General features: G+C 38.4%; 1 protein-coding gene across 3 annotated transcripts in view; it reads right to left on the bottom strand.

Annotated features, from left to right (window-relative positions):
* The window catches only part of LOC126480903 (integrin alpha-4-like), a 582211-nt gene that overhangs the window by 166404 nt on the left and 393100 nt on the right, over positions 1-22707 (bottom strand). For all 3 annotated transcript variants that reach the window (XM_050104300.1, XM_050104298.1, XM_050104299.1), the window contains exon 16: positions 524-740. In XM_050104300.1, the coding sequence (XP_049960257.1) occupies positions 524-740 (217 nt within the window). The remainder of the gene's footprint in view (positions 1-523; positions 741-22707) is intronic.

A 22707-nucleotide genomic window follows, 5' to 3' on the forward strand; every position in this document is an offset into this window, starting at 1 on the left:
TAAACAGTTGCCTGGAAATCACTATGTTTGGCTACTTGGGGACCATTTGCAACTATTCATGGACTTAATGTTCCCAAAAAATAATGAGATGTTTATCAATGACTATGTGGCATGTCACCAAAACACAGTTCTTCATGATTGGTTTGAAGAAAATTCTGGGCAAGTCAAGTGAATGATCTTGCCACACAGACTGCAGGACGTGTATTCCATTGAACACTTACGGAACGTAATTGACAAATCAGTTCATGCATAAAATCCTGCACTGTCAACACTTCTGCAGTTATGGAGTGCTATGGTGGCGGCATGACTCAGTATTTTTGTAGGGGACTTCCAATGACTAGTTGAGTCCACACCTCATTGAGTTGCTAACTACACAAGACAAAAGGAGGTCCAACATCATATTAGGAAGTATCCCATGACTTTTGTCATCTCAGTGTATCTTCTCTCCTTAGTGAGTACTACTTTGGATATGTTATATGCTAATTTATTGATACTGATAATGAAACAGTGATATGCACCTTACCTCATCATTATAATCCAGTGGAGACTTTAGGTTACAATGCAGAACTGTCTCCATCAAACTTATAGTCTCATAACAATCTTTGTGGAGCCTAAGACGTTTTACAGGTTCTGGAATTTGCACATGCAGAATGGTCTGGTAAGCTGGTTCCTTTTTATTAGTAAAACCAAACAGTAGTTTCAGTTCACTGCTTGAACCAATTACAAAAGTTCCATTTACACTAAAAAGAAAACTCAGATTACTAAAAATAATTAAAAGTGTCAATACATTAAAAACAAAAACAGATTGTGCTTTAACATTAATTTAAATTATGCTGTTACGTTGCATTAACAAATTTTATCTAAATTATTTCACATTAACAAGTTGTCTGTGCTTGTAAATAGGCACTGTAAACTTTGTCTAACAGCAAACTCAGTTGCCTGGTTAGGTAATGGGACACCATCACAACACTAACTTCTAAAAGTGCTTCAGTAGCCATATCATTTGGGCTCTCCTCACAGCAACACTCCTCTGAAGTACTTATTTGGAATCTGTCCCTCCCCAAAATACCCATGTTAAAATATCCACTAGTCCTCATTTTTAACAAAATCCTTTCCATTCTTTTCTTTTCGCACCAATTCCTCCGCCTCATCATTTTCTCTCTATTATTTTCCTTCGTAACTGTTTCATGACCTTACATTGCCCCCAACCCCCCTCCTCTTTCCACATTTTTCTTCACTCCCACTCAGTCAAATTTCTTAGGCGTGCTTCATTAAGTTATGTGACTTTTTCTATCATTAATCCTCATTTTACTGAGGTTTATCAGTTTCCCTTCCCATCCCCTCTCTACCTGAACTTCTAATTTTTCCCAAATCATCTGCTTGAACTGCTAATACACAGTCAGTGTTATTGCTACTACAGGACTGTGTGTATTTGTGTACAGTGACTTCATGAAGTTAGAAAAAGAGTAGAAAAAAAAATTATTACTCTGAGCATGTATGTTTGCATGTCTGTGAGGTTGTGTGTGTAAATGTGTGAACTCTTACAAGAAAAACAGCAAGAGTTTTTTATCATGCATTTGTATGTGTCACACACTGATCCTCTGTAGGAAAGGAGTTGCCTTTCCCTTATTCTGCAAACTTGTCCATCCAGGAATTTCAGTTATTTTACAGCCTACAGCACTGTAGGACATAAAATGCCATCCCTGATGGCAATATCAAGATGACATACCTCATCTGAAAATCTCAGCTGAGATTAGTTAATCTTGTGAGTGTGTCTGTAACTCTGCATAATATCATCTCAAAATGTTACAGGATAGGCATTTTGGCAACAAATCTGATACATTATTCCAAAAATATCTTCACAATAAGGATCTAACAATGTATGCAGCATTATATCTACATCTACATGAATACTCTGTGAACCGCTGTCAAGTACATGGCAGTAGGTGTGTCCCATTGTACCAATTATTAGCGTTTTTTCCCATTCCATTCACATATGGAGCATGGGAAGAAAATGATTGTGCAAATGCCTGTGTGTGTGCTGTAATTAATTTAGTCTTATCCTCATGATCCCCGTGGGAATGATATATAGAAGTTTGTAGTTTATTTCAAGAGTCATCATTTATAGCAGGTTTTTGAAGTGTTGTCAGTAGACTTTCTCAGGATAAGCTCCATCTGTCGTTAAGAGTCTGCCAGTTCAGTTCTCTCAGCATCTCTGAGCCACCCTCCTAGGGGTTCATGCTGTGCTCAGTACTTGTGCTGAGTGTCATTGTGAGAGTTGTGAGGCTCCATATAGTCACACTAATTCTGCAGGGAATGAGACCAGCAGATGTATAAGGGAATATCACTGTGAGTCAAAAGTGATGTCTCTGCAGTCTGGAACAAGTGTCTAGCAAATGGATCAGCTGAGGATCATTGTAGAAGTAGCCAAGGAAGAAATCAACAGCTGTGCAGGACCAATATCTGCATACAACAGCAAACAGAAACTGCCAATACATTGCTATATGTCCATGGTGGCAGCTTCAAACAGCTGCAGGAGTGCAGGTGACAACACAAACAATACGAAACATGCTCCACAAGCAGGTATTATGTGTAAAAACACTTCTCACGGCAGCTCCTCTAAATTGGATTTTGAACAGGGCTTGTGTCACATGGGCACCAAACCACTCTTTGTGGACAAAGCACACTGGGACACAGTGTTCACATTTGATGAGATTCATATCAGTCTCCACCCAGAAAATACCGATATTCACATTTGGAGGCATCAATGACAAGGTGTACACCTGAAATGTATTATAGACCACCACGCTTATCAAGGTAGTTCAGTCATATTTTAGGGAGGAATCATGTGGCCTAAAGAATCTCTATGTGTCAGTACATGGGAAATTTACTGGTGTTTAGTATAGGAACAATATCATTGCATGCAATGTGGCCCCATTTGGTGAACATATTGAAGCAGGATTCATGCTGATGGAGGGCAATGCTTCTTCTCATCATCACAATCTTGTGAACACCCTCCCAGTGGAGCATAGAATTAGTCAGATGGAATGGCCTCCATATTCTCTGGATCTCAGTTGCATTGAGAATGCATCAACCAAGCTAAAATGAGTAGTTTACAATTGTCCTGCCCTACTTGTGACCTTACAGCGCATCATAGAGGCCACTATAGGGGAATGGACAATATCCCATAGGCTTTGCTGGTTAATTTAGTAAGGAGTTAGCCTAGTCTCACCAGTCTCTTTGTTCTTTTTTTGTGTTTATCACCAGGAAATTTGTTCATCTTCTTTATTTTTGTTTTCTTACAACTGTCACTGACAGAACAAAACCAGTTTTGATTCCTATTATGTCCAGTATTGCCAATAAAACAATATTCAGTGTTTATTTTGACCACTGCATTAATACTGACCATAAGATTACTGATATACAATGTGAACAGCAAAGGACCTAATATACTTCCCTCGGGTACACATGAAGTAATTTCTACATCTATCAATGAATCTCCATCAAACATAACACGCTGGATCCTCCTATTAAGAAATCCTCAGTCCAGTCACATATTTCATCTGATAACCCATATGGTTGTACTTTTGATAATAAGTGTAGATATGGTGCACTGTGAGACACGTTAATGACCTGTCTTTCAGAATTTTGCACCAAGCTCCTTGTTACCACGTATAAGAGTTACAAGTGAAATCATGCTTTGCAAACAGCCTTAAAGACAAAGAAAGACAGTGCACTGAAACTACACAAGAGCCAACAGCATTACAAATACAAAGGTTCTCACACTTTCTCTGGACAAAAATCTAGGAAAAATGTGTAAATTCCTGTTGAGAATTTGTTTCCGAATCACTGGGTTCACAATGCAACTACATCCACAGCCTGTGGAGTACCAACAGTGAACAATTGGTGAAGAATAATTATTCCAAACCCATACATACACAGGTTGGTTTAAGTATTTCAGCAATTTCATCAAGAGTTACTCCCATATTTGCTTTGTTTCCACTGAAGCAGTACCTTAAAATGTGTGCAAGTATTTCAACTTTTATAATGTTGTCCAACACATTAATAATTTCTTCCAAGTTTGAATACTTCTGTGTAAGTGACATAAGAGAAAATAGAAAAGTATTTTAGGTATGATCTGTTATTAAATTTGTTATTAGACATCATACAACAGTTATTATTTAGTCAGTAAGCAAATAATGCAAGTTGTGTAAAAAATGTTAGTCTCTGTGGGAGTGAGAAAGAGAGTTGCTGGCACTGGGCTACTCATTGGTTGTTGAGCTTCAGATCAGACCTCATAATTCTGAAGTGACAAGATACTACCTATTTAAGTTATTAAGACAAGACAACAAATGTTATTTGCAGTTAATGTAGATAAATATCAGCATGTAACTGCTGTGACAGGAGTACCTGAGAATACCAAAGTGGCAGAAGCTCCACTGGATTTTTAAAATCTTTGAACCTAAATCAAATACCATATACTAATTTTATTTTCAAAAACTTGTTTCTGTTTGTGTAAATGTGAAATGGAAAGCAAAAAAGGACCTTTTGGTGGGGAGGTAAATTTTCAATACAAGCAAAAAAGGTTCATTTTTTGTGTATTGTAGGAACTTACTTCATTCTGGACATGCCCATGTTGATCTGAAAGTTGTTTGAATCCAACAGGAGTCAATAATATCTTTGAAAGCTACTGATGTCAGTCTGCTGAAAAATGATCACTTGTCATTATGGGGGAATAGCAATGGCATGACAAGAGGCCCCTTTCTTAAATCTCACAGCCGTATATGTAATGCTTCACAAAACTGTATCTGCTTAATTTTATAGGCATTTTAGGGAGCTCAGAGCAGCTTTGTATAAAACAGAAAGTCTTGTGAATACATTTCTGCCAAACTAGAGAAGTGGTCCCTTTCTGTACAAGAGGTACAAATGCCTACAGATGTTACCAATTTGCAGTTGGCAGCCCTAAATTGGCAGCTAACAGCTGAAATTATTGTCACAGCAAAAACCTACACTCTACAATACATATTAACTCTGCTGTTACTGCTAGAAAAGACAAAGGTGAATATTTATGATAGGCTAAATATCCAGATGAATAGTAATGCTAGCAAAGTACCTCACATAACTAAATACATCCACTTTAAGTTCATTGTTAGCTACAGAGTTAGTGTACATTGACAAATAGACACTGATGGAAATGAATTTGCATGCCATATGTTTCATGGAGAAACTGGACCTGTTTGATTTCCAAGTGCAGTAATTTATTTATTTATTTATTTATTCATCCATGGAACAATAAATATTGTATGGATGTCGTCAGTTTACAATACATGATCACACATTTACATTTACAATGAAACAGGTTTCTCATATTTTGTGTAGTTTTTATAACTAGTCATACACACATTTATAATTACATAATAGTTTGGTGATAATGTCATATGTTGCTAATAATCTACATCTATGTTAAATATTCTTTTACAGTATAACAACTTTTACTTACTAGAAAGGTTTTAAGCTTTTGTCTGAAAGTGAGGGGCTCATTTATTTCTTTAATTTCTTGTGGTAATTTGTTATACAGTTTTATCCCATTATAAAATATACTTTTTTGCGTCTTTGCCCTGTTCTTTTTATCTAGATGGAGGTGGTGACAAGCTCTTGTTTCATGGTCATGTATTAGGCGGTTTGTGTTGTACATGTTGAGATTTTTCTTAATGAACATTATGTTCTGAAAGATATACTCCCAAGAAACAGTTAGAATTCCTAGCTTTCTAAATAATTCTAGACAGTGGGCCCTGTTGTTGCTGTTTGTTATTATCCTTATGGTTCTTTTTTGTACTTTGAACACAGTTTGTATGTTACTGGCACTTGTTCCCCAAAACATGATCCCATAGCTGAGGACTGAGTGTAGATATCCGTAACATGTTATTTTAAGACAGGTATTATTGCATACCGGTGCAAGGATTCTAAGAGCATAGCATGCTGTGGATAATTTCTTTGCCAAAATGTTGACATGGTTTGTCCATTTCAGTTGGCTGTCTACATTCATCCCTAAGAATTTGGTACTTGTTACACATTCTAATTCATTATTATTAACTTTTATTCTAGTGGCATTGTGTTTTTTGTACAATTGGAAGTTAATATAGTTAGTTTTCTTTACATTTAGGGTTACTTTATTTTTTAATGACCAGTTGTGGACATCATTGAGAGCCTCGTTTGCTCTTTCTGACAGTTGTGTTGGATTTTCACCTGTTATTACTATGTTGCTGTCATCAGCAAAAAGTATTTTTTCTCCATGTCTGATACTTTGTGGGAAGTCGTTAATATATATAAGAAACAATATTGGGCCTAATACACTTGCTAATTCTAGCAGGGAAGACAAGGCAATCAAAATATTACATTTTACAAACAGCAGGATCTATTGCACAAAGAAATAAAAAGACATTCTACATTCTGAAGTAAAACCAGAATGAGAACCTGAACCAGAACCTGACAGTGACAGTGACAGTGACAGTAAAAATCCTGAGGAAGAACTTGGCTAGCCAGATATTCTAGAACCAAAGAAGATGAAGCAAAACTCCGTGAAAAATCTAAAATCCCTTTCAACACAAGTATTTTATAAGAAGAAAATTAAATCCTCTGGTCACTTTAAAATATGTCATGTGAGAAACATATATTTTTAGAACTTTTGTGAATTCACAATTTTAGATGGTTTTGGGTTATAAATAGATTCAAAATCAAAATTTGGGGTAAAAGATGCCACAACACAAAGTAAAAATACCAATAATTTGCCAAAAAAGTGGAGATATGCAAATTTCTCTCAATCTGGGACAAGTTTATTTGTATTTAAATATTTGTTCACTATAATGTGCTGTAAGTCTGAATGGGTTAATCACTTTATTGTGTAATGTTAACTTAAAAAAAAAATCTGAACCATTTGACAAAGGTCATTTTAAGGGTAATATACAAGCAGAATTTGTTTCTTAAATGTGTAAAATTAAACAAGAGCAATAAAATGAAATTTAAAAATTCTTTATCACAAAACACCTATTTTCCATCACTAATATTCAGCTTCTTAGAGTTCATTCAGGTAAATTTATTTTATTCTTTTTATTTTTTATTTTTTAAGTGTTCAGAATTCAATGATGAACCTCAAAATACAAAATTTTCTACTAGAGGTCCCTTGTCAATTTCCATCTCACAAATGATGATGGAATGGAACTCTAACAAGAGCATATATGGATTTTCACTTATGTAGAACCTGCCAGATTAGAGTGACAGAAGCATAAATAGAATGTAAGTACTGTTCACTAGATTATCAAACAGTTAACTGCAGCTTATGAGTGTGATGATGGTATTAAACCAACAGTCCACAAGCAGGTAGTGATTCGATAACTTGTATAATTTTTTTCAATTTGTTTGTTTGCTGTTTATCACTGTAAATTTCTCCATTAGGTGCAGAGTATCTCAGCTGATACTCTTTACTTTAAAACTGATTAATTTAGATTCATGAAAATTGTCTTCATTTCCTTTTGCTTCTCATAAAATAGTCACGACATTTATGGACGTGTTACTTTTAAATTTGCTCTTTAGTGTGCACTAATGTTTCACAGTTTCTCACATCTGTAACAAGTATATTTGGATCTTGCACCACACATACCTTGAGACATAGGTGTCACTTGATGCCTTGCTGCAAGACAAATGCTGGAGATGAAGGCAGCAAATGGGCTGCTACCTTTAAAATTATTATGTTTTGTTTGTACATCTAATAGTCTATGTTTCACAAAAGAACATTTAATTTTATCACTTCACAAAGTTTCCAGAACAGTAACAATAATTTACATTCTGGAGGCATACTTATTAATAAGCTGCACACATATCAAATTTTTCAGTATTATCACCATGAGGTATCAAGTCATGTACTGACTTACCAGAATTCAAGAAATGATTTTCAAGAGATCACCATTTGCATTAAACCTCATTGTCAACAAAGCTTTTTGTAATAGAATTTGACTAACCATAATTTTCCACTCAAAAGTTCAAGTTAGGAATTCCTCAAATTGTGTACAGTTTCCTTGACTCTAAGTGACTGTCTGAAATTCACTGGATTATTTATGTGTTACATTTCCTGTAATTTATGTGAGGTTTCCCCACTGAAGCCTTCTTCCATCCCCTGAATTAAAAGTCCCCATGTTTTCAGCTGTGTTAAGTGATTAAAATTACATGAGACTTTGGCCAAGCAGTCCCTGGTCAATGTCAAGTGGTATGACTACCAGTGGGCTGCTGGTATGTCCCTTACATAACTTGTTGTTATGGCCAGTCTTATATCTGACAAACAGTGCACAGTGTAGAACAAAGCAGGAAGGAACATTAGATGTTTTATCACATATGCTACACAAGAAATCTGCTTTAGCTGAGCATGCTATAGAAAATGGTCACTGGATAAAATTTGATGAAACATATGACAAGGCTTGCATTAATGGCTTCTAAAACTTTGTAATTAAAGAATCCAGTGAAATAAAAATTACCAAAAATACTCTAGATAGAGATGGTGGCCTGTAGCGCTGCCTGTCATGGAATCCAGCAATCATGCAGTTGATGTAGGCACATCAAACACCAAATCAAGATATGCCCTTATACGGTGGTACTGCAAGCACCAGTGATGCTACAGCCAGATGTTAAGTCCCATAGTGCTTGGAGCCATTTGATTTGAACAGGGGTGCTTGCAGGTCTACATCTCAGTAGGGGCAAAACATTTCCCACATAAAATTGCTTTAGGAATTTTGTGAATACTGTTAACTGCTCATTATTTTCTCCTATTAGTTTTAGTATCCAGCAATACCATAAACATAAACACACTAACCATATACATACAGTAAAACATGTTTTCACAATCCTGGATTTTACTTTTCCCTGGCATTTACGTCATTTACAGTTGGTTCCATTGTAAACTCTGTTCTCTCAATTAATCATTTCCATCTGATTAAAATTCCTTATGAATAACATTTCCCATACTTTGCATTTTTGATCAACTACCCCAAGTTCAACATCAATTTCCAGTCATTTTATGTGAAAACTACAAATTTATTTTAATTTATTTTTCCTCTTAAAGGCAAGTCATATAACACACAAAAATAACTGAGAAACAACTGATTTCAGATTATCATAATTAGTTTGTACTAATTTCTCAAGATTCTCATTAAAGAGTTCTTCTACATTCTTAGTTTTGTCTGTCATAACACTCTCAATTACATCTTTATGCCATTCGGAATTCATGAACATTTTTGCAGATTCATGAAAGTTTTTGAAATAGACACTTTATGAGTATGCCATGATGAGTGTCATGGGCTGTGTGTTGCGAGCAAAGCCACACACAACTTACAAAGGACACTTTTAACTGTTTAAGAATATACAAACTATGTATATAATGGTAACCAGTCCACTCAAAATGTTATCAATATGCCATCTACATCAGTCCTAAAATCATAACAGTTTATAGTTATCTTGATACCTATTACTATTAGCACTGCTACAACAGCATATACTACTACTATAATAACAAACAATAGAAGTATTGGTATTATAAAAAACTCCTATTACTGTTGCCACCACCTTGATTTTTCTGCAGCATACACACTAAGGTGACAAAACTCATGGGATAGTGATATGGACATATATAGGTGGTATGTTGTACACAAGGCATAAAAGGGCAGTGCATTGGCAGAGCTGTCATTTGCATTCAGATGATTCATGAGAAAAGGATTCCGACATGATTATGAGAATTAACAAACTATGATAGTGCAATGGTAGTTGCACCTAGATGCATGAGACATTTCATTTTAGTAACCATCAGGGAATTCAATATTCCAAGATCCAATGTGTCAAGTGTGTCACAAGAATAACAAATTTCAGGCCTTACCTCTCACCAAGAGAAACACAGTGGCCAACAACCTAACTTAATGACTGAGAGCAGCAGCATTTGAATAGAGTTGTCAGTGCTACCAGACAAGTGTCGTCGTCATTGGCTCATACTCATATCTGAGTTTTCATTTGTCTCCTGAGATTTCCTTTGTCATGGTTCAGGTGTGGAAATGTCTTTGATGGCTTAGTAGTCAAATCCTAGCATGGAACATGTGAGCACAAAAATTACAAATGATGGAAGGTGGGGGACGAGGCTGGGCCTGGAGGAGTTTGCATCTCTGGAATTTGTCATTCTCCAGTCTTTGGCATTTCCACTCAAAGTTCTGAAGAACATTTGAGGTAGCTGAGTGCCGGTGACTGCAGTCTTCTGCCATGGTGGACCAGTTACTTGGATCAATGTTCAATGTTTTTAGATTTTTCTTATACTGATCCTTATGGTGTTTCAGAGGGCACCTCACAGCCGTTTACCTGTGCTCACTTTAATGTCAAGGATTTGACATGGAAATCTGTCTTCTCTCATCTGCTGGACATGCCCTACCCATCTTAGGAGGTGGCCAGTAATGAGAGCTTCTATACAATTCATTTTTGCTTTCTCATGAACAGTGGTATTCGATATAGTCATCCCGTTTCATGTTCATGATGTGTCTTAGCTTCTGTTGGTTGAACCGTTCTAATTTCTTCAGATGACGGCAGTATAATGTCCAGGCTTTGCAACCACAGAGCAGCACTGAGATGACAACAGCTTTATACACTGTCAATTTGGTGTATAGTGTTAGGTCTTAATTCAGGAAGACTCGTTTTCTGAGATGAAAAATTCTACATGGGCAGCACTTATTCTGTTCTCCAAGTCTTTTTCAGATGAGCAATTAGGTGACAGTATACTTCTTAGATAAAGGAAATGGTCCACTTGTTCCAGGGGTGTATCCAGAAACGGAAATGCTGAATTCAGAAAGGGAAGAGCCAGGAGCTGGCTGTGCGAGCACCTTTGTCTTTTAAGTATTGATGGAAAGACCAAAACATTTGTATGCCAGACAAGCAACACTGTGGGAAATTACCCTGGAAATGAATGCTGAATATATGGCCAACATGTCCATTGGGACAGAGAGGCAGAATCTGGCATTCATGGGCTATGGTAGTAGGTGACCGAGTGAGTGCCTTCGCTAACAGTATGAGACAGTGGGCAGTGCCTCTCTTGGGCTTGCAAACATTTAAGTTGGACCATAGATGACTAGAAAATCATACCCTTGTCGGATGAGTCCCAATTTCAGTAGGTAAGAGCTGATCATAGAGGCAGAGTGTGCCACAGATCCCACGAAGCCATGGACCATGTTGTCAATAATTCACTGTGCAAGCTAGTGGTGAGTGCATAATGGTAAGAATTGTGTTTTCATGGAATGGACAGGGTCTTCTGGTCCAAATGAACTGATCATTGACTGGAAACAGTTACATTCAGCTACTTGGAAACGATTTGCAGCCATTCATGGGTTTTGTGTACACAAACAATGATGGAATTTTTATAGATGACAATGTATCATGTCACTGAGCCACAATTGTTTGCTGCTGGTTGGAAGAACATTCTAGACAATTCAAGTAAATATTTGGCCACCGAGATTGCCTAAATAGAATCTCATCAAACAACTATGGGACATAAATGAGAGGTCAGTTTGTGCACAACATTTTCCACCACAACACTTTCACAATTATTGGCAGATATAGAGGTAGCATGGCTCAGTATTTGTGCAAGGGACTTCCAACAACTTTTGGCCCAGGCAAAATCATGTCCAACACAATATCAGGAGGTAGCCCATGACTTTTGTCATCTCAGTGTAATATGGCTACAACCATTGAAAATTATGTTACTAATACTAACACTTAAAATACAGTTACATATGAGAATCTTAGGGTCACTGGCTCCTGGAGAACAGTTAAATAGCATAGCGCCTTGTGTAGCTTTTCTATTTCCCTTTACTGTAGTCAGAGATGGACACACACACACACACACACACACACACACACACACACACACACACACACACACACACACACAAACAAAATATACTACTAACAGAATAAATCTAGTTTCTCTCTACAATTCATGCCAGTTTGGAGCTCCATTGGGTCCAGAAATATTCTGCTGCCTCCAGATAACATGTCAATGTGTCACGTGCAGCATTTATATTTCTCTGAATCCCCCAGCCTTGCTAGGTACATTAGTGGTCATCTCCCTTCACTATTCCATTACTCAACCAAGCACTTGTAGTGCTGTTGGGCTTCATTCCCACTCCATAGAGTTATACAGGGTGACTATGTAAGAGGCAGTCAAATGAAAACTGAACAGCTGCCACAACATTCAAAGAAATCACCACAAACATTAAGACATTTATCCCAGCGGGAGACAAGGTATGTATTTAAGGGGCTGAACAATAGTACACAGGTGGCACCAAGGGTTTTACCACACTAGAGCAGGTGTTTGCCATTTTATTCCTGGGGGTGTCAGTGCTGCAGCATCCCATGGTCATGCCTTAGGAGATCGTGAAACAAGAGGGCTGAAAAAGCATAAACACCCAAGTCTGCTTCAGGTCACATTCAGTTTTCATTGCATGATTTTGAACAGTCCCTAATGAATCCACACAGTATATCAGAGCAGAAATTGTGGTTGTACTACACTAAAATTGGGTCAAATTACATTCAGAGATGTTGCAGTACCATGGTGACCTAGAATAAGGTTGAATCATCCATTGGGTGTCAACACTGTTGACAGTTGTCAAGAACATCATCATATTGATCATTGCACTACAAACTTTTGTTTTTGACCAAAAAATGTGTGGAAATCAATAACCCAAGGAAAGGGGTGGTTTTATTGATGCCTTGTATAACACCTCATGATGGATTTTCCTGTAATATCTGAGTGACAGTGTGTCTGAAATTTTTTTTCTCATGCAACAGTGCCAAACTGTTGCTGCTGAGCAGTTGCTCTCCTAATCAGCATCTCATACGAGCAACCAGTTGTATCTTTTATTGATATCGTTCACACCTTAGGTATGTCAGCTGCACACAACTCTGTTTAACATGAACAGCTTGCTGTAGTCGTAGGGTCAAGCCATGCATATCAGCTTACATGCCCCACAGCAAACTCACTACAAAAATTAACCAGTAGCTGTAATTCTGCTATCAAATAGTTTATGCATTGACTAAAACTGCGAGTTATTAAGATACACAGAATTACAAAATAAATGTTAAATGTATTATAATTGAATAACAAGGGTTCTATTCTAACATCTGTAATTGACATAGATAACAGGGAATTACATTGACTAGAGTTTATTCAAGAAATGACATCTTGGATAAATGGGAAGTTGTCCTATGATATGCAGTTAAAATATAGACAGAAATTACCCTTATCGATTGCAATAAAATATCAGCACCTCTTTAAGTTTCTGAATAAAATCTAAAAACTCATCAATGGGATTTGTTGGACTGTGGACAAAAATTCATTGTAAAAATTCCAGTTGTTGCCTCTCAAGTGTCGTAACCTCTGTCAATGGTACCAGCATATGATTTATATGCTTCAGCATAGGTAGTTCACACACACAAAAATCTGGCATCAACCCATTTCAGTGTTAGAAATATGACCTTTTTTATGAACTCACTCTGGAGTCATGTTTGTTTTGCTCCACTCCAGAATTTTTTCAGGAAATAACTCTCAGACACTTCATAGGTGGTGAATGAAGCACTTATTACATTTGCCAATGATTGTACATTGCCCTCAATATGTCTTCTAGTAAACATAATTTTTGCCTCTGTTGACACCAAGAAAATCAACAGGGTGGTATTTTCCATCATTTGCAAAACATTTTGTTGTTCCTCAATTAACACAAGGAACACCTATTGCAGTAGTAGCCTGATTCACTGCTAAAGAATTTATTTCTGTCCATAGGTCTTTACTCTGTGGTTCTTGCCACAGAACTTTATTATTAATTTCTTCTTCCAATTGTTGTCTATTTTTCGCCATCTCTTTTTCACAGTCTACCAGGGAAATTGTTAATAGAATATTTGGGCACTTCCTCAAGTGCATTTTGCCTCAGCACACAATTCTTGACATCACTACCCAGCTCTTAATACGTCTTTTATGGCTTGTCCTGGAAATCTTTTGCAACTTTGTTGACTCTAGTGTTAACTGGGCCAATCTCTTCAGAAATTTTGCCTACATCTGCCCTTATAGGTTCTAATATTGAATCCATCTTCCCTTCTACATCAGATTTAACTTTCTTAACCTCAGATTTTACACATTCTGCTACATTTGTCAACTGAACTTATTTCTGTTTTTATTGAACCTATCTCTGTACCCAGTAACCCCATCTTAGGATTCAAATTTGTCAGAATTGCCCTTAACAGTGCCACTGAATCACTAATAATTACGCTTCCTGTCTCTGATGATCTGCTCCACTAATATCATCCCTATCAAAGTCACCGTTTTCAGAGTTTGGACTAAGGGGCCCACCAACATTATCTCAACCACACATGCTGGGTGACAGCTTAATCATTGGAAGCTCCATCATTGATGATGATGCTTCAGGGTCAAGTATTTTAACACTATTGGTGCACATACTTAATTTGTCTGTCATCCTAGCTTTTTCTGCTGTAATGCTGTTGCCAAAAAAGTGTAGATGATTCCGATGGTGATGATCTTGAAGTCAATGCAGGTAGTCCACATTACCGTGGTCACCACTGCTGCTGTGCTACCGTCATGGTGTCCACTGGTGCTGGTCTCTGCAGACTCTAGCTCAGCATGCCACTGCATAGCCTTCCTCTTCTCTTTTGAAGTTCTGTCCCTAATTTCTCCATGCCTATCTTTTGCTACCAATTCTCACTCATGTAACTGCTGCAAAATCTTGTGCTTGGATCCCCCATGCAAACTGCCAATCATGAAGTTCATTTGGGACCTGGATCACAGAATGTTTTAATGTGTTAGAATTACAATTCTAAAGTGATTACACTCAAATCGCAGGCAAGAAAACCCCAATTGCGACTGTACCTAACTCTTACTGCTGAGTAGTTGCTCTTCAAAACAGTATCTCATTTGAGAAAACAAGTTGCATTTTTTCCTGTGCTTACTGATAACTTATGTACTGGACTATGGCTATGGAAGGCTCTGTTTAAAAAGGAATAGCCTAATGTTGTCATACCTTTGAGCCGTGCTTGTCTGTTTTCATGGCCTGCAGCTAATTCACTGTGAATAATAACCTGTAGCTGTGATCCTATAGTCAAATATACTATGCATGGCTACTCTTGAGAGTTAATAAAATGCATAACATCTATAAGCAATGTAGATGACAGAAAACTATGTTGAACAGTGTTTATGCAAGAAATGACATCTCAAATTAATGGGAAGGTGGTCCTATGATATTCAGTTAAAATAGAGACATAAATAAACCTTATCAAATGCAATGAAGTTATGCTGAGAGCATTACGAGAATGGTAGCAAAATCTTCAAACTAAATAGTCATGAAAGATAAATGAAAACTAAGTCCATTTCATAATTCCAAGCCGGCCGGGGTGGCTGAGCAGTTCTAGGCGCTACAGTCTGTAACCGCTACGATCGCAGGTTCGAATCCTGGCTCGGGCATGGATGTATGTGATGTCCTCAGGTTAGTTAGGTTTAAGTAGTTCTAAGTTCTAGGGGATTGATGACCTCAGAAGTTAAGTCCCATAGTGCTCAGAGCCATTTGAACCATAATTGCAATACACAAAATGTTCACCAGTTCACAACAGTTCAGAGTTCAACATGATTTTTCACAGATCAACACATGCAAAACTAAGAATTGTCAGAACATTGTAGTGGGCATTCACTGCCAGGAATAAATCACTATGCTAATGAACCATGCCTGTTACCATGGGTAGATCTGTCATCTTCCAGCACTTGACACAGTGTCCAGAATTGTTCCCTTGAGCTCTTCACTTGGAAAGTCCCAGTCGACATTTGACTCCCACAATGTTACAATACTATTTGCTTTCCATTGGCTGAAGGCCATCCCATCAAACATTCACCCCTTATAGACATGATCTGACTCTTCTTGATCACTTCCTAGACTAAACTAATACATTACAACAATATTTAAATAAAGAAATGTTAGGAATATTACATCACTTTCAGATAATTTATGATACACTCCTGGAAATGGAAAAAAGAACACATTGACACCGGTGTGTCAGACCCACCATACTTGCTCTGGACACTGTGAGAGGGCTGTACAAGCAATGATCACACGCACGGCACAGCGGACACACCAGGAACCGCGGTGTTGGCCGTCGAATGGCGCTAGCTGCGCAGCATTTGTGCACCGCTGCCGTCAGTGTCAGCCATTTTGCCGTGGCATACGGAGCTCCATCGCAGTCTTTAACACTGGTAGCATGTCGTGACAGCGTGGACGTGAACCGTATGTGCAGTTGACGGACTTTGAGCGAGGGCGTATAGTGGGCATGCGGGAGGCCGGGTGGACGTACCGCCGAATTGCTCAACACGTGGGGCGTGAGGTCTCCACAGTACATCGATGTTGTCGCCAGTGGTCGGCGGAAGGTGCACGTGCCCGTCGACCTGGGACCGGACCGCAACAACGCACGGATGCACGCCAAGACCGTAGGATCCTACGCAGTGCCGTAGGGGACCGCACCGCCACTTCCCAGCAAATTAGGGACACTGTTGCTCCTGGGGTATCGGCGAAGACCATTCGCAACCGTCTCCATGAAGCTGGGCTACAGTCCCGCACACCGTTAGGCCGTCTTCCGCTCACGCCCCAACATTGTGCAGCCCACCTCCAGTGGTGTCGCGACAGGCGTGAATGGAGGGACGAATGGAGACGTGTCGTCTTCAGCGATGAGAGTCGCTTCTGCCTTGGTGCCAATGATGGTCCTATGCGTGTTTGGCGCCGTGCAGGTGAGCGCCACAATCAGGACTGCATACGACCGAGGCACACAGGGCCAACACCCGGCATCATGGTGTGGGGAGCGATCTCCTACACTGGCCGTACACCACTGGTGATCGTCGAGGGGACGCTGAATAGTGCACGGTACATCCAAACCGTCATCAAACCCATCGTTCTACCATTCCTAGACCGGCAAGGGAACTTGCTGTTCCAACAGGACAATGCACGTCCGCATGTATCCCGTGCCACCCAACGTGCTCTAGAAGGTGTAAGTCAACTACCCTGGCCAGCAAGATCTCCGGATCTGTCCCCCATTGAGCATGTTTGGGACTGGATGAAGCGTCGTCTCACGCGGTCTGCACGTCCAGCACGAACGCTGGTCCAACTGACGCGCCAGGTGGAAATGGCATGGCAAGCCGTTCCACAGGACTACACCCAGCATCTCTACGATCGTCTCCATGGGAGAATAGCAGCCTGCATTGCTGCGAAAGGTGGATATACACTGTACTAGTGCCAACATTGTGCATGCTCTGTTGCCTGTGTCTATGTGCCTGTGGTTCTGTCAGTGTGATCATGTGATGTATCTGACCCCAGGAATGTGTCAATAAAGTTTCCCCTTCCTGGGACAATGAATTCACGGTGTTCTTATTTCAATTTCCAGGAGTGTAGTTATAAATAGAAATTTGTACATAAGCAAATATGCCAGTACTCTTTCACAACTACATTCAAGTTAAATGACAAAGAATTTTTCTCAAATAGTATTTAAATAATTATTAATGCTTTCTTGATAGAACTATCTTTTGGTTCTGTTTTGGATTATGGTGTCTACTAACATATGTGATTGAACACTTTTGAATTAACACAGTTTTTAATAGCACTTGTAATCAACATTTAAATAAAGTTACTGGGAAAGTAGCAAAGTGTTCATTAAATGAAAATGTTAAGTATGACAAAATATGAGGTAGTCATGCGAGTTCATTTACTTTGTAGCTGTGGCAGATGATAAATGTTTGCATAATGGAACAGATATAAAGGATGTCATAAAGCAATAATTAAAATGGATACAGATACATAGCTTTCAGGGCTGACAGCTATGGTGCAATGCTATCATATGAGATAATGTTTGTTGAAATTTTGTGAAGCATTTAAAAGTTAATTTGCAGGTTCATTGCGTAAATGTTCATTCACTGTGAAATATTAACTTTTGTGGTTTTAAACATATCAAAATGTTATTGAGTCATTGGATGTGCCACATTTTTCTGGAATTTCTGATTTGTTCTGATTTGCATTAACATTTGGATGTAAGTTATTATGGACTCTCAGAGAGCTGTAAGAAGCCATCTTTCTGTTAGTGTCAAAGTCTGCCATTTCTGGGAGCACAGCTGGCTCTCTCAAGTGATCAAGGCCTCATCCAAATTCCCCTTGTTGGGATTTTCTGGTTTCCAGCCATGTGCTCCTTGTTTCAACCCTGGCTGGCCTGGAGCATCTGCTGTGGCCTGACATGATCTCCTGGGCTAGTAGCATTCAGTCATACAACAATTTCATCTCTTACCAACAATGGCCAGCTGGTAAGCTCACCTATATATGTGTAATGCTACACTTGACCACCCATAAGAAAACTGCATTATTTCTAAACTGCGCATTGCACTTACAACCACCAGTGCAGAGACATCACAAGAGGGGTGAAACGTGGGTGAGAGTAGGTGTGATGAACTACTGAACATGTGACATGTTCATGATGGCACTGGGCAGAATTTTGGTGAAACTTGGTGCCAACGCACCATCAGAAACTCATCTTACACCTAACATGAACTCCCAAGGTGTGGTCTTTTTATTGCATGTGTGGGTGCCTTGATTTTTGAAGCATTGCCAAGCCTGACGGTAATGCCACAGGACATCACATTTGCTCCCCATTTCAGAGAAAGGCTTCTAACTGTTTCTGACAACACAAGACAGCATGGTACTGGGGTGCAAGACTTACATGTTTCTCACAGTTGACTTATGTATTGTGTGGAGCAATTCCAACACCAGAAAATCAAATGTAAGTGTCTTCAGTTCAGTACATATTTCATTTGTTCACCACAAATACAGTCATTACACCAGCAAGGAATAAAGTGTGCTTGCTACTTGTACTGGACATACAGCTTCTATGGTGTGAGAAGCAAACACTTGTCCGTGCTGATTGACTGTCACTGTTGCAGTATTCTCCCAATACACACCCATTTTGCACACACAGAAACTGGCGGTGAGGTAGACAGATTACAAAACAGGAGTTTTTAGGACTTGCAGCATATGCTGTTTACTTGTTACTTCTAATGCACACCAGCAGTTAAGATTCCCTATAAAATAATTGTTGCAAACTCACCCTCGCACTTAAAATATTGGGTGTTCAAGATGGTGGAAAGCCGAGAGTCTTTAGAACTTACACCAAAATTCTCAAGGCACTACAGGCTGCAGGTAGCTTTGAGTCAAATTTCAAACTTATGTCTCACAATGGGTGATAATTACTGGTTTTCCAATAAGTGATCCTTTAATTTTGTTGAGCTGTGTGTTTACTGTGTAGGTACTCAATTTATAGGAGCGATGTTCAGACTGTGCACTGCAGGATCTGTGTTGTCAGTAGAGTTAGTGTCATGAAGTGCAATTACACAACGGTAATGGCATGGTGACATGGTGTTTAAACAGTCATCATTGCGCATGCAGCTGCAGACAGTCAAAATGCATCTGGACAAAGTGAGCAGGGCTTTACTCATATAACTATTTTAACAAGACAATAGCAATAGTTCTGCTGCTCTTTGCAAGTATCAACACATTAAAGGAACATAGAGAGGTGGTCTTTCTGCACCATGTTTGAAGACCATGGTTCTGAACATTAAATTAACTGGAAATTTGAGAATTGTTCCTTGGAGATGCCAATGGCCAATTGTGCCACAAATGGTTGAAGAAGTTACTGTTGCCATTGATGAGAGTGCCAGATGAGATGCATGCTCTTCAAGCAGTGCAAAAGCTGTGGAATGACACCTGAACATACCATGGCCCATTGTTTGAAAAGAGCTAAGAACAATATTGTGAAATGGTATCTCTTGCTCAGTTCTAGGCTGTTGTGGATGGATATGATTGTTAACTGGGCAACATTTGTGAACTGGAATGAAACAATGGTACACAATTAATGCATTGCCTAATTATATTAAATGTACAATAGAAAATGAAACGCTGTTCAAAGGGATGTTAAAAAAATACCTGCTCGACCATCCACTGTACTCGTTAGATGAATTCTTTTCCAGAAGTAATGCCCTCCCTTAATAATAGATGTATTTGGTCTCTTAGTTATTAGATGGATGATACAATATTATGTTAATGTTATAGTGTTAATGTTATAGTTATAATGTTATATTGAGAATTGCTATACTAGTTTAATGACAGCTTGTAATATCTATATCATTGAATTATATTACTATTCTGTAGCATTAATTGTATTTGTACAATTGTATTGACACGTTCCACATCCAGGCGAATCACTCGCATGTACGGATCTATGGAATACGCATACCAAATAAAATAAAATAAAAATATAAATAATGAATGTTAGCCTCTCATGGGGAAATAAAAATGTCCTTCAATGTTTTGTTCATTATTCCTCTTCTGCATGTCCTTACAATTGCTTGCTTTAAGTTTCATTCTCTTACAATCAGCCATTTTCATGTGGCTTCTCAAGTAGAAAAAGTTTAATTATAACCCCCTTATATACAGCCCTTCCTCATCTCTGGAGTGGCATGTGTTGGCTATATTGCACATTGTTTTTTCTGAGACAGCATCAGCTACAATATTTAAGGTGTCTTTTACTCTAATTATGCCAAAAATGATTATACCTCTTAAAGTGTGCCAAGCAGTCCTTGCTATATCTTCAACTATGGTACAACCCCTTTTGACATGATCTAGTGTGCTGATTTTGCTGCAGCCACAACTGCTCGTTGCCCTCTTACCTATTCTATTAACATATGTAGGATACAGTCCACATCCAGAAATGTACCCCTACTTGCTTCAAAATGTTTTATCTGAAGCTTTTCGTTTACATCAGGAGGAAATCAAAGCGTAATCTTTCCTGTATCTGAGGAATTCCATCTCTGCTGCCTTTCCACAGATGCTATATCCTTTGTTAGTAACTGATTTGTTACCATTTCCCCAAGAATTTCCAGAAAATGACAGCCTCTTTTCTTATTTGTAGGTTCATGGGACACACACCCATCAAAATAGTTAGCCTGTCTGTAAATGTGGCACTGAAGGCTCCATAACATCATAACAGGATTCACTGCTGTACTTTTTTCACTGTAGTGGCGGGTCTGACCAGTGGTATGCTGTGCACCCAAACACTGACACTATAGCCCACATTTGCACACTTATGGTACAGTATGATTACATTCATGGTACAAATGAAGCCTCCTTTGCCCCCTTACTAATAATTTTATTCATTGTAAAATTACCTTTCCCTCCTGAAAATTCTGTATGGGCACTGAATGTTCATGTTCTTTTCTGCAGTTGGTTGTGCAAGTTTGAACTATGAGGATGGAGAACGAGTTGTGTGTGTTTTATTGATTCGTACTGTGAAGTGAAATGACTGAAAATATATGTGAAATTCTGCAGAAAGTACACCAGAATTCATATTATTATTTAAACATCAACATGATCATCCTCTAGATGATTACAGAAAGATAAATCACAGAATGGAAATGCATAATCAGCCATCAATAAAAAACAAAGAAGAGCAACAAAAAGATGATTATAATTGTTATTAACATAACTGGTTATTTAAATTCAACTGTCCCTGTTATTCACTGCAGTGTGTTACTATCTCAGTGTGAAAACTGCTTTGAAAATTTGATCAGCTGCCCAAGTTACTAAGTTACTCCAAACATTAATAAACCAACTTCGGGAACTAAGAGGGTGGGCATGGTCAGAACACTCACAGACACAGCATCCATAAGGGGAACAAGGGTTTAGTGAAATCAGATAATAATATTTCTAGATACCTTACAAACAAAGAATTTCCAATGGAGGTAGCCCAGAAACAGATTAAGAGTTCATAACAAATACAACACCCACACTCTTTTTTTAAATACGCAAGTTTCCGCGTAATCTAGTACCCATGCCCAAGTCCCACCAAATGCTTCACCAGATTTAGTTGAGTTACTGCAGCTCAAAGAAAAGATGGTTCTATGGAAACTAACCTTGACAAAAGTGTTTGTGATAAAAACAACCTTTATCAAATGACAAAAGCTTTTCATTTGTGAAGATTGGGGACACTGTGACTTGAATGTTTGTTGTCACCTTTCTAGTAACTCTTGAGGTCTTTTAGCCTAGACCTTGCATGTGTTGTGGTTCAGTAGCTGAGGTTCTGTAAATAATTCTGAAGATAGAGTCCAGTTGTGTAAAAAACCAAAATGTCAAGAAAGAAAGAAAAATGTTATAAAAAATATGAAGCTAATGGAAGAGGAACATGTAAACCATGTTGGCAGTAATGTTCTCATGAAACACTTTGGAGAGGACAGCAATAAACAACAGTTTTCATTCTTTCCTTCTCTCTGTCTCTAAATTTTTCTATCAGGAAAGTATGTAGGTGAAGCGACATTTGCACATAGGTTGCACGTGCAATGGATTGTGAAGCTTTCAGCCAACAACTGCTCAACAATGGGAACAAAATTTTTTAGAGTTATTCCATGAATTCAGAAAGATTTCAGGACATAGCCTTATCACAGTTGTTTATGTATAACAATTAAGGCAGTTGAAAATAGTGCTTAAAGAGGGTGAAAGTTGTGAAGATGGTGCAAGTTCATTGTTAGGTACTACTTCTGCTCATGACATACTTTTA

Source organism: Schistocerca serialis, chromosome 5 (assembly GCF_023864345.2).
Source record: "Schistocerca serialis cubense isolate TAMUIC-IGC-003099 chromosome 5, iqSchSeri2.2, whole genome shotgun sequence".
NCBI lineage: Eukaryota > Metazoa > Arthropoda > Insecta > Orthoptera > Acrididae > Schistocerca > Schistocerca serialis.